The following is a 12,956-nucleotide window of genomic DNA, read 5'->3' as shown; positions in this document are numbered from 1 at the left end:
GCAGACGAGCTGAATGAGATGCAGATTCACTCTCTGCCAGTAGGTGGCGCTTAAAGCATTTCCTTGGTTTCCGCTGTAAACAAAGCAGAGCTGCACTTATGAACTTTAATATGCGTTATACAGAGGCAAGATGAAAAAAAAAAAAACGTCTAAACTTTTCTAAAGACAGTAAGTTCCCCTCAGACATACATTCATATAAACTCCTACCCCTAATTGAATCGTGATTTGTTTAGCATCTCAACTGATTTGAATTGTCATGTATTTGAATTGATTTTCAACTGGCTTGCGGTTAATCGTTACATCCCTAATTATTACAGAAGCATAAGCCTGGCAAACAGTTTTTGTCTTTCTCCTCTCAATAGATATTTATTAATGGAAAATGTTTTATGGGCAGAAAATGGCTACCTGGGGGTGTAACCAAGATGGCCGCCAAGTAAACTGACTGGCTTGAGAGTGATTTTTCCAGTGAACACAAATGCTCAGTGGTATCACAGTTTGAGACTTTGTTGTAAAATATGTTTTTGAGAGTCTTCTTCTCAGGAGAAGCATGTCAGAACAAAAATTCACTGCCACTGATTTCTTGGAGAAACAATTGTGATCCAAATGAGAAAGCAAAGAGGTTCGTGGCTTCCCTTGGGTTAGTATCTGGTGCTTATGAAAACCAGATCATGTTGTTGATGGTGTTTCTGGGTGTGCTTGTCTGTTTTGATTCTCTGTATGTCAAATTTGTGTGAATTCTTAAAGGAAGGCTTAATTTAATTTGCTCTGGTTGGATCTTCTGAACTCGTGAATGTCTGTAGGGCTCTTAAAGAGCTGAAATGAGTCTCTCTTCTTCTTGTACACATTTGTGAGAATCTTCTTGTAATGGACACATTTGTGAGATTTTTAAAATAAAAGAGAGAACAAAAAGAGTTGATAAAAATTCTGTCTTTTTTGTTTTACATCTTCAGACACGATGACCTGAAGGAGATGCTGGACAGTAATAAAGACTCCTTGAAGCTGGAGGCCATGAAGCGTATTGTTGCAGTGAGTACACCACGCACATTCAGTATTTTTGTTTTGTTTTCCAGTCTTAAATCAACATACATTTATTTGACATAAGATATCATCTTTTTCTGGAAAAAAATCATCAAAATAAGTGTTTTTGCTTAAAACAAGAAAAAAATATCTACCAATGAGGTAAGAAAATATATATATTTTTGTGCATACTATTTCTGAAGTATGCAGTATGTGTATAGCATGCAACATGCCAAAATGTGCATTATAAAACGGTATCACAGTTTGAGACTTTGTTGTAAAATATGCTTTTGAGAGTCTTCTTCTCAGGAGAAGCATGTCAGAACAAAAATTCACTGCCACTGATTTCTTGGAGAAACAATTGTGATCCAAATGAGAAAGCAAAGAGGTTCGTGGCTTCCCTTGGGTTAGTATCTGGTGCTTATGAAAACCAGATCATGCTGTTGATGGTGTTTCTGGGTGTGCTTGTCTGTTTTGATTCTCTGTATGTCAAATTTGTGTGAATTCTTAATGGAAGGCTTAATTTAATTTGCTCTGGTTGGATCTTCTGAACTCGTGAATGTCTGCAGGGCTCTTAAAGAGCTGAAATGAGTCTCTCTTCTTCTTGTACACATTTGTGAGAATCTTCTTGTAAAGGACACATTTGTGAGATTTTTAAAAGAAAAGAGAGAACAAGAACAGTTGATAAAAATTCTGTCTTTTTTGTTTTACATCTTCAGACACGATGACCTGAAGGAGATGCTGGACAGTAATAAAGACTCCTTGAAGCTGGAGGCCATGAAGCGTATTGTTGCAGTGAGTACACCACGCACATTCAGTATTTTTGTTTTGTTTTCCAGTCTTAAATCAACATACATTTATATGACATAAGATATCGTCTTTTTCTGGAAAAAAATCATCAAAATAAGTGTTTTTGCTTAAAACAAGAAAAAAATATCTACCAATGAGGTAAGAAAAATATATATTTTTTTGTGCATACTATTTCTGAAGTATGCAGTATGTGTATAGCATGCAACATGCCAAAATGTGCATTATAAAATGCATAATGTGTCCCACAATGCAGTTCTCTCAAGCGTCAATTGCATTGTCTAGTTGTGTGATGCACAGCTGGACTGCGAAATTTGAGCTCAGTTTTCATGGATCATCAGTAATAAAGTATCAGCAGGTTCAGTTTCATAGCTGTATTGATGAACAGAAGCAGATATATACACGGAAATCTAAGTCAAATAAAAAACATGATTGTTTTGTGTTTCAGGAAGAGATATTTGGATTCATGTCAGTAATTTTGCGACTGTGTAAATAGACAGAATGTTATATTTTTCCAGGATTCTTTGGTGAATATAAAATTCAGAAGAATGCATGTTGCGAGTCACTGTCACAGCTGGTTAGGACAAAAACTCCTTGTGAAAAAACTGCAGAAACTGATTAATATGGAAAAGATACCTTTTCTCATGTGTCGCAGCGTCATGTTGCGTCTGGTTAGGACACAGTGTTTATATTTGTTATATAGACAGAATTTTCATTTTTGGCTGAACTGTCCCTTTAAGTGTCCAGAGGCTTTTTGGGGTCACAGTATAATTGAATCTCACCATATATACTGTACATCAGTGTGTAAATATTGCTCTGTTTGTGTGTGTTTTCACACAGATGATCGCCCGGGGGAAGAACGCCTCAGATCTCTTCCCTGCAGTGGTGAAGAACGTGGCCTGTAAGATAGTGCATCTTTGAGCCTATATTTACAGTAGTATGAGTAAAATACTTAAGTACTGTTCAAATCAGATACTCTTAAGTCTTACTCAAGTTGTTTTGGAATTGGTGAGTTGTAACGTGTAGTGGAGTAATTTTCACTGTAAGGTACTTTTACTCAAGTATGGTTTTCAGGAATTCTTTACACCTCTGGAGTGTATGTGTTGTTTGTGAGTTTGCAGTGGCGTGTGTTTTCTCTCTCAGGTGAAGAAGCTGGTGTACGTGTATCTCGTGCGCTACGCTGAAGAACAGCAGGATCTCGCTCTGTTGTCCATTTCCACCTTCCAGAGAGGACTGAAGGTCTTAAAACACACACACAAACACATTATTCAGGGTCTAAACATGCAGCTTAGACAGGAAGCGGCTCAGAGCTTACAGGATGTCAGCTTTTATGGCTGTTATTAAACTTTAATCTTGTGTTAATATGCAATGGCAACGTGGTTCTGCTCATGAGTCACTGTAAGCTCAAGTGCTGAGTCACAAAAAATGCATTAAAGTGCCCCTATTATGGATTTTTGAAAATTACCTTTCATGCCGTGTGTAACACAGCTCTAAGTGAATGAAAACATCCTGCAAAGTTATAATTCTGAAAGTGCACCGTATAAAGTTATTGTCTCTCAAAAGAAAGAGTCGACTCTGAATCATTGAATCGAGTCATTTTTAAAACGAATCCCAAGCCGTTTCATGTTGACGTCAATGTGAAACATTAGCATATTGCCCACCCACTCGTTGGTCTTTTCAGGTTGGTCTGAATGAAAATGCAAATTCATTCTTTGCCACTAGGTGCCGCTTTTGGAGCGGTAAAAATAGTGGTTTCCCCGTTAATGCTGTACACAAAGCAGCACTGCGCTCACAAACGCTGCTTTATCAGGCATTACAGGCATGATGAAATGGAAATGAAATCGACCAATCACTGCAGATTAGAGTCACGCAAACGAGGGGTTTGGGAAAATTAATCATTGAGCGAATCATTTGGGAGTCGTTGATCAAGTAAGGTAAAAATAAATGCATATTATAAGACAATGAAAGTGTTTTTGACCTTGCATGCATGACAACCTGTTGTTGGGGACTCCCAAAACCAAAGTATGAACCTTTCATAACCCATAATAGGGGCATTTTAAACACCAGATCAGAGCTCTATTCACCCCACTGTGAGTGTATCAGAAAGGTGTAAAGTATTAAATGTAATTACTGTACTTGAGTATATTTTTGGACACTCTGTAGTTTTACTGAGCATCAAAGATATTAGCAACTTTTACTCTCTACTTCACTACATTTTTAAATAGGGATCTGTTCTCTTTACTCCACTACATTTGTGAGTGTTGCAGTTACACATTACTTTTTGCACGGCACCTAGCTTTTTCTGCAGCAGTTTACTTCTGCTACAAAAGAAGTGATATGGCAACTACAGGGCACTGAAAGTACTATATCTTGTGCGTTTTGCCCTTACTCACCCAAACTTGTCAACAAGGCTATTTCACTTGAATGTGAGTTTCTTAGCAAGTAGTTGTGAATCAGAAGTGTGAGATGAGGACATGACTGCAGCCGGCAATGAGGCCCAAACCAGCACATCCAGTGCAAGAAGGCTTTGACTTTTTAATTTTACTTAATTAACGTTATTTTATTTATCCGTTATTCTGAAGAGACCTTTTTGAAGGATTTTTAATTTTGAGGTGTTCAGTTATATTTTGGTTTTAGAAAATATATGTGATTGCCCTCGTCTTTCTTGTTTTTCACTGGCATGTCTCTTTGACTAGTGCATCTTTGAGCCTATATTTACAGTAGTATGAGTAAAATATTTAAGTACTGTTCAAATCAGATACTCTAAGTCTTACTCAAGTTGTTTTGGAATTGGTGAGTTGTAACGTGTAGTGGAGTAATTTTCACTGTAAGGTACTTTTACTCAAGTATGGTTTTCAGGAACTCTTTACACCTCTGGAGTGTATGTGTTGTTTGTGAGTTTGCAGTGGCGTGTGTTTTCTCTCTCAGGTGAAGAAGCTGGTGTACGTGTATCTCGTGCGCTACGCTGAAGAACAGCAGGATCTCGCTCTGTTGTCCATTTCCACCTTCCAGAGAGGACTGAAGGTCTTAAAACACACACACAAACACATTATTCAGGGTCTAAACATGCAGCTTCATCCTGACAAAATCTTCCCTGAACCTCTTTCACAGCATCCAAAACATAAGAAAAGGCAAACGAGGGGTTTGGGAAAATTAATCATTGAGCGAATCATTTGGGAGTCGTTGAGCAAGTAAGGTAAAAATAAATGCATATTATAAGACAATGAAAGTGTTTTTGACCTTGCATGCATGACAACCTGTTGTTGGGGACTCCCAAAACCAAAGTATGAACCTTTCATAACCCATAATAGGGGCATTTTAAACACCAGATCAGAGCTCTATTCACCCCACTGTGAGTGTATCAGAAAGGTGTAAAGTATTAAATGTAATTACTGTACTTGAGTATATTTTTGGACACTCTGTAGTTTTACTGAGCATCAAAGATATTAGCAACTTTTACTCTCTACTTCACTACATTTTTAAATAGGGATCTGTTCTCTTTACTCCACTACATTTGTGAGTGTTGCAGTTACACATTACTTTTTGCACGGCACCTAGCTTTTTCTGCAGCAGTTTACTTCTGCTACAAAAGAAGTGATATGGCAACTACAGGGCACTGAAAGTACTATATCTTGTGCGTTTTGCCCTTACTCACCCAAACTTGTCAACAAGGCTATTTCACTTGAATGTGAGTTTCTTAGCAAGTAGTTGTGAATCAGAAGTGTGAGATGAGGACATGACTGCAGCCGGCAATGAGGCCCAAACCAGCACATCCAGTGCAAGAAGGCTTTGACTTTTTAATTTTACTTAATTAACGTTATTTTATTTATCCGTTATTCTGAAGAGACCTTTTTGAAGGATTTTTAATTTTGAGGTGTTCAGTTATATTTTGGTTTTAGAAAATATATGTGATTGCCCTCGTCTTTCTTGTTTTTCACTGGCATGTCTCTTTGACTAGTGCATCTTTGAGCCTATATTTACAGTAGTATGAGTAAAATATTTAAGTACTGTTCAAATCAGATACTCTAAGTCTTACTCAAGTTGTTTTGGAATTGGTGAGTTGTAACGTGTAGTGGAGTAATTTTCACTGTAAGGTACTTTTACTCAAGTATGGTTTTCAGGAACTCTTTACACCTCTGGAGTGTATGTGTTGTTTGTGAGTTTGCAGTGGCGTGTGTTTTCTCTCTCAGGTGAAGAAGCTGGTGTACGTGTATCTCGTGCGCTACGCTGAAGAACAGCAGGATCTCGCTCTGTTGTCCATTTCCACCTTCCAGAGAGGACTGAAGGTCTTAAAACACACACACAAACACATTATTCAGGGTCTAAACATGCAGCTTCATCCTGACAAAATCTTCCCTGAACCTCTTTCACAGCATCCAAAACATAAGAAAAGGCTACACTCCAGTTTACATACTTCGTATTGAAAGTGCATAATGTACTTTTGAGTGTGTAGTAAGACTACTGCTTATTTAGTTAAAGCTGCTGTTTATCGCAATGTTTTCAGTTCAGTCATGTAAAAAATATATTTTTATATATATTCAAATATATAAAATATTTTTTAATAAATAAAAACCTTTATATTATGTTTATGCTTGTTGAGTGTAGTTATGTAAAAGATAATGTATAGTCAGTTTTCAGGCTAGTTTATTGAAAAATAAACCCCTAGATCGAGTTTGTGCAAGAGTATTCATATTTTGAATTAGGTTTTTATTATTTAGCAAGTTTGCTATGTGCTTTTGTAATTTTTTTTTTAATGTTACTATTTATGTTTTTAGTTTTTATTTATTTCCAATTCATTTTAGTGCTTCAGCTTAAACTTATTTCAGTATGTTTCCAATGCATCATTTCTTATTTTTATACTAAATATTAAAAATATTTATAATATATTGTATATAAAATATTTAATATTACACATTTCATTATAAATGTATAATGTATTTAATTTGAGCTTTATTTTAATTGAGAACAATATTTCAATATTTGCTTTGCTGGTGATCTAAAGTTTTACTGTACTTATGAGTATATAATAAGATTATTACATCATTAAGCTGTGTTTTGAAAATACATTTTAGCGTTAGCTTCTAGCTAAATTCCTCACCTTACAATTCATGACTACTTTTAGGTTCATATATTTAAAGCTTCTGTGGTTTTCAAATTTTTCTACTCAAAATAGAGAACTGTTAAAAACCTGTTCCATAGTGCAAGAGGTTTGGGGAAATACTAAACCATAAATCAAATACATATTGCCAGAATGTGGAAATAGTATACTATTCATGTGCCTTTGGCATACTGTTTCCAGTGTATGATTGGAGAGGCACTCCAAATATAAACTTACAGCACATATTATACAGTATGGAGAGTATACTAATAGTGATGCAGCTAAACGCTCACTAAACACTCAACATGTTGCAAAAGTGTGTCATATAGGACCAAAAATGCCCTCCAGTGTTCCGATAGAGGAAATACCTGTCACACCCTTTAATTCTGCTGTGTGAAGTCACATTATTAAAGCATCAGTTTCTAAATAAGTAGTTCTCTGTGAATCATTGTGACCCCTGATTCAGGACCCCAACCAGCTGATCCGTGCGAGTGCCCTGCGTGTGCTGTCCAGCATCAGAGTGACCATCATCGTGCCCATCATGATGTTAGCCATCAAAGAGGCAGCGTCTGACATGTCTCCATACGTCCGCAAGACTGCAGCTCATGCCATACCCAAACTACACAGGTACAATAAAACGTGGTCTGAACACAAATTGGCCTAATTAACTGTTCATTTAGCGAATACTACTGTTTATTACCATGTTTTCATTTAAATTAAAATGCCATATACAGTATATATATATATATATATATATATATATATATCACATTATTCAGGGTCTAAACATGCAGCTTCATCCTGACAAAATCTTCCCTGAACCTCTTTCACAGCATCCAAAACATAAGAAAAGGCTACACTCCAGTTTACATACTTCGTATTGAAAGTGCATAATGTACTTTTGAGTGTGTAGTAAGACTACTGCTTATTTAGTTAAAGCTGCTGTTTATCGCAATGTTTTCAGTTCAGTCATGTAAAAAATATATTTTTATATATATTCAAATATATAAAATATTTTTTAATAAATAAAAACCTTTATATTATGTTTATGCTTGTTGAGTGTAGTTATGTAAAAGATAATGTATAGTCAGTTTTCAGGCTAGTTTATTGAAAAATAAACCCCTAGATCGAGTTTGTGCAAGAGTATTCATATTTTGAATTAGGTTTTTATTATTTAGCAAGTTTGCTATGTGCTTTTGTAATTTTTTTTTTAATGTTACTATTTATGTTTTTAGTTTTTATTTATTTCCAATTCATTTTAGTGCTTCAGCTTAAACTTATTTCAGTATGTTTCCAATGCATCATTTCTTATTTTTATACTAAATATTAAAAATATTTATAATATATTGTATATAAAATATTTAATATTACACATTTCATTATAAATGTATAATGTATTTAATTTGAGCTTTATTTTAATTGAGAACAATATTTCAATATTTGCTTTGCTGGTGATCTAAAGTTTTACTGTACTTATGAGTATATAATAAGATTATTACATCATTAAGCTGTGTTTTGAAAATACATTTTAGCGTTAGCTTCTAGCTAAATTCCTCACCTTACAATTCATGACTACTTTTAGGTTCATATATTTAAAGCTTCTGTGGTTTTCAAATTTTTCTACTCAAAATAGAGAACTGTTAAAAACCTGTTCCATAGTGCAAGAGGTTTGGGGAAATACTAAACCATAAATCAAATACATATTGCCAGAATGTGGAAATAGTATACTATTCATGTGCCTTTGGCATACTGTTTCCAGTGTATGATTGGAGAGGCACTCCAAATATAAACTTACAGCACATATTATACAGTATGGAGAGTATACTAATAGTGATGCAGCTAAACGCTCACTAAACACTCAACATGTTGCAAAAGTGTGTCATATAGGACCAAAAATGCCCTCCAGTGTTCCGATAGAGGAAATACCTGTCACACCCTTTAATTCTGCTGTGTGAAGTCACATTATTAAAGCATCAGTTTCTAAATAAGTAGTTCTCTGTGAATCATTGTGACCCCTGATTCAGGACCCCAACCAGCTGATCCGTGCGAGTGCCCTGCGTGTGCTGTCCAGCATCAGAGTGACCATCATCGTGCCCATCATGATGTTAGCCATCAAAGAGGCAGCGTCTGACATGTCTCCATACGTCCGCAAGACTGCAGCTCATGCCATACCCAAACTACACAGGTACAATAAAACGTGGTCTGAACACAAATTGGCCTAATTAACTGTTCATTTAGCGAATACTACTGTTTATTACCATGTTTTCATTTGAATTAAAATGCCATATACAGTATATATACAGTGGGTACGGAAAGTATTCAGACCCCCTTAAATTTTTCACTTTTTGTTATATTGCAGCCATTTGCTAAAATCATTTAAGTTAATTTTTTTTCCTCATTAATGTACACACAGCACCCCATATTGACAGAAAAACACAGAATTGTTGACATTTTTGCAGATTTATTAAAAAAGAAAAACTGAAATATCACATGGTCCTAAGTATTCAGACCCTTTGCTCAGTATTTAGTAGAAGCACCCTTTTGATCGAATACAGCCATGAGTCTTTTTGGGAAAGAGGCAACAAGTTTTTCACACCTGGATTTGGGAATCCTCTGCCATTCCTCCTTGCAGAGCCTCTCCAGTTCTGTCAGGTTGGATAGTAAACGTTGGTGGACAGCCATTTTTAGGTCTCTCCAGAGATGCTCAATTGGGTTTAAGTCAGGGCTCTGGCTGGGCCATTCAAGAACAGTCACAGAGTTGTTGTGAAGCCACTCCTTCGTTATTTTAGCTGTGTACTTAGGGTCATTGTCTTGTTGGAAGATAAACCTTCGGCCCAGTCTGAGGTCCTGAGCACTCTGGAGAAAGTTTTCGTCCAGGATAACCCTGTACTTGGCCGCATTCATCTTTCCTAGCAAATGGCTGCAATATAATAAAGAGTGAAAAATTTAAGGGGGTCTGAATACTTTCCGTACCCACTGTATATATATATATAAAGTCTCCAAAGTTATTTGATTAAAACAGTAATAATGTGAAATATTATTCCAATTTAAAGTAAATGTTTTCTAACTTTCATATTTGCATATGTAATTTGTAACATGTAATTTATTTCTTTGATGCAAAGCTGAATTTACAGCTGCCATTACTCCAGTCTTTAGTGTCACATGATCCTTTTGAAAACGTTTTTTTTTTCAGGATTGGCTGATGAAAAGAAAGTTCAAAAGAATACATTTATCACTTTTATTCACTTTTGATCAATTTAATGCATCTTTGCTGAATAAAAGTATTAATTTCTTTAAAAAAAGACAAAGTTCTTGCAAACTTTTGAAAGGTAGTGTATGTAAAAAAAAAGTCTCTTTATTAAAAAATACAGAATTATTTATTATATAAATTATATAAAAATAAATTTGTGTAATATAATACATAAACATATATTTTATATAAATATAAATTATTATAATTTTATATAAAAACTTTACATTTATTATTTATTATTAGATTTATATGTATTTCTAAACATTTATTTGTTAATCTTAAATATATACTTAAGAATGAAAAAAATAATGTATAGTCAGTTTTTCAAGTCAGTCTCAAGAACCTTGTGTATCCTGAAATATCCCACTAGCAAAACAATAAATAAATAAGTATACATTAAATATTTATTTCTAATGAAATAATTGAAGTACAAAAAATCATGGAATTATGTGAGTGATATGAAACTAGGAAAAATGGTGACTTATGCAGCTCATTATGTAACAATATTTGACCACATAAATGCAATTGACCAATCTCAATCAAGTATTTCAGACAGCTGTCTAATAAGTTTTCTTAGCATTGTAGCTTTTATTTTGACTACTTTAATATTGAATAAAAGTAAAATGAATTCACAGGTTGCAGGGGCTTATGGTCATTTTTCTCTCTCTTTATTTATTTCTTTCAGTCTGGACCCAGAACAGAAAGATCAGTTGATTGAAGTCATCGAGAAGCTGCTGGCTGATAAAACCACAGTGAGTGACAGAATCATTTCAGGTCAGCCCTGAGATATGATCATCATTCCTGACGTGTGTGTGTTTGTGTGTAGCTGGTAGCAGGCAGTGTGGTGATGGCGTTTGAGGAAGTGTGTCCGGACCGCATCGACCTGATCCATAAGAACTACCGTAAGCTGTGTAACCTGTTGATTGACGTGGAGGAGTGGGGTCAGGTGGTTATCATCAACATGCTCACGCGCTACGCCAGAACACAGTTCCTCAACCCCAACGTCAATGTGAGTATCACACACATGTGTAAGAGTGTGTATCTCAGGAGGACGTATCCACTTTTAACATGTGTGTATATATACGCAGGAGTCTCTGTTGGAGGAGAGCAGCGAGAAGGCCTTCTACGCCTCTGATGATGAGGAAGATGAAGATAAGAAAGCCGAGGTGACCACTCTAGAGAAGAGGAAGCCGTACGTGATGGACCCCGATCACAGACTCCTACTGAGGAACACCAAACCCCTGCTGCAGAGCCGCAATGCTGCTGTGAGACACACACACAAACACAAACAAGGCGCGTTTCCATTACCCTTCAAATTGCTCAAATAGAATTTGTGAATTGAAAATATGCCTAATGGAAACACGTAAATTTCGCAAAAACGCCCATATATTGCAAAAACATTTTTACGCTCGCATGAGGTGGTTTTTCAGGCAATGCGAAAAAGGAATAATTCGCAAAACTGCAATGGAAACGGCTTTTTCGCATTTACAGGTCACATGGCGTATGTAAAAAGTAATATGATCATTCTTCAGTGTACTATAACCTCCAAGAAACACTTCATAAGTGGCCGCGCTCCAGTATAAGGGGCTTTCCCTACCATTAATGCTTAGACAATTTACACTGCACACGTCTGTGGTGCAGTGTGACTCTTATACGGTCACTGAAGCTGATTACGGCCACTCAATGCTTGTTTGTTTTTATACAGTCTATGGTTTATTCCAGCTGCGCCACGCGCGTTTCCCTTTGCTGCCTCTGTAAAGATACACACATAAGCCTCCTTTGAATAAATAAAGCCAAAATCCCACCAAAATCCATTGCCATGACTTATCGCGAGAGGCAAAAGGTTACGTTTAAGTCTCATAACATTGGTTAATGGAAACGCCGTCATACTTTTTTATCGACATGAAATATTTATGAAATATCGCCAAAGTTTTGCATAAATCTCTAATGGAAACGCGCCTACACACACACATACTGTCAGACTTTGTTCCGTGTTTTGTCTCCTGATCCCGATTATAGCCCAGGGAGGGCTCCTGATTCCCCGTTTAGCCCTGAGTACAGCCCAGTAAATTTCCCCAAGTATTTTTTTTTTGGGGGGGGGGGGTCATACTGTCATCCGTGTTTTGTCTCCTGATCCCGATTATAGCCCAGGGAGGGCTCCTGATTCCCCGTTTAGCCCTGAGTACCTGAGTACATGTGCCTTCCTACGCCCATATTTGGTTAGTTTCCTGTTCCTGTCCTGATTAGGTTTATTTGATTCCAGGTGTTCCCCATTTTATGTCTATTGATCCCAGGTGTGTCTCGTCCTCTCCTCCTCTCCTCATGTGTATAAATAGTGTTCCCTGTGTGTGCTCCAGTGTCCGGTATTGCATGTGAATGTTCATGTCTTCATGTCTTCATGGAGTGTTCCGTGTTCCGTTTGTGTTAATTAAACCCATTTGGCTTGATGTACTCCTCGTCTCTCACCGCTCCTTGTGCCTGACTCCGCTCAGCAGTGCACCCGTGACACATGCACTCAATTCTGCTTTTGCTTCACTACAAGTCAATTATTCATTAGAAACAGAATTATTTATTTTGTATATTTTAAATCTATTATTATAATTTTAAAAAATCTAGAATATTTCATTAATTATATTTAGGCAAAATTTAAGAATGAACTGAATTTGAATTGAATTGCCTACTTGCTGCAGGAAATTGAATTGGAATGACATTAGTCCAGTCATTCATTTTGACTAGTTATGCCTCAATGTATTCTCTGATATGTAGAATTTTTGCTTTTTT

General features: G+C 36.1%; 1 protein-coding gene across 1 annotated transcript in view; it reads left to right on the top strand.

Annotated features, from left to right (window-relative positions):
• Nucleotides 1-12,956, top strand: part of LOC107562274 (AP-3 complex subunit beta-2-like) — a 50,268-nt gene that overhangs the window by 12,726 nt on the left and 24,586 nt on the right. Inside the window, exons 2-10 of the mRNA XM_016246897.1 lie at nt 951-1,026; nt 2,665-2,733; nt 2,968-3,063; nt 4,753-4,848; nt 6,015-6,110; nt 7,389-7,549; nt 10,861-10,927; nt 11,002-11,184; nt 11,264-11,440. Of these exons, the coding sequence (XP_016102383.1) occupies nt 951-1,026; nt 2,665-2,733; nt 2,968-3,063; nt 4,753-4,848; nt 6,015-6,110; nt 7,389-7,549; nt 10,861-10,927; nt 11,002-11,184; nt 11,264-11,440 (1,021 nt within the window). The remainder of the gene's footprint in view (nt 1-950; nt 1,027-2,664; nt 2,734-2,967; nt 3,064-4,752; nt 4,849-6,014; nt 6,111-7,388; nt 7,550-10,860; nt 10,928-11,001; nt 11,185-11,263; nt 11,441-12,956) is intronic.

The sequence above is a fragment of the Sinocyclocheilus grahami genome, unplaced genomic scaffold (assembly GCF_001515645.1).
Source record: "Sinocyclocheilus grahami isolate Dianchi unplaced genomic scaffold, SAMN03320097.WGS_v1.1 scaffold816.1, whole genome shotgun sequence".
In the NCBI taxonomy this organism is placed as follows: Eukaryota; Metazoa; Chordata; class Actinopteri; order Cypriniformes; family Cyprinidae; genus Sinocyclocheilus; species Sinocyclocheilus grahami.
Note: the sequence above shows the minus strand (reverse complement) of the source record. Positions and strands in the feature narration are given on the sequence as shown.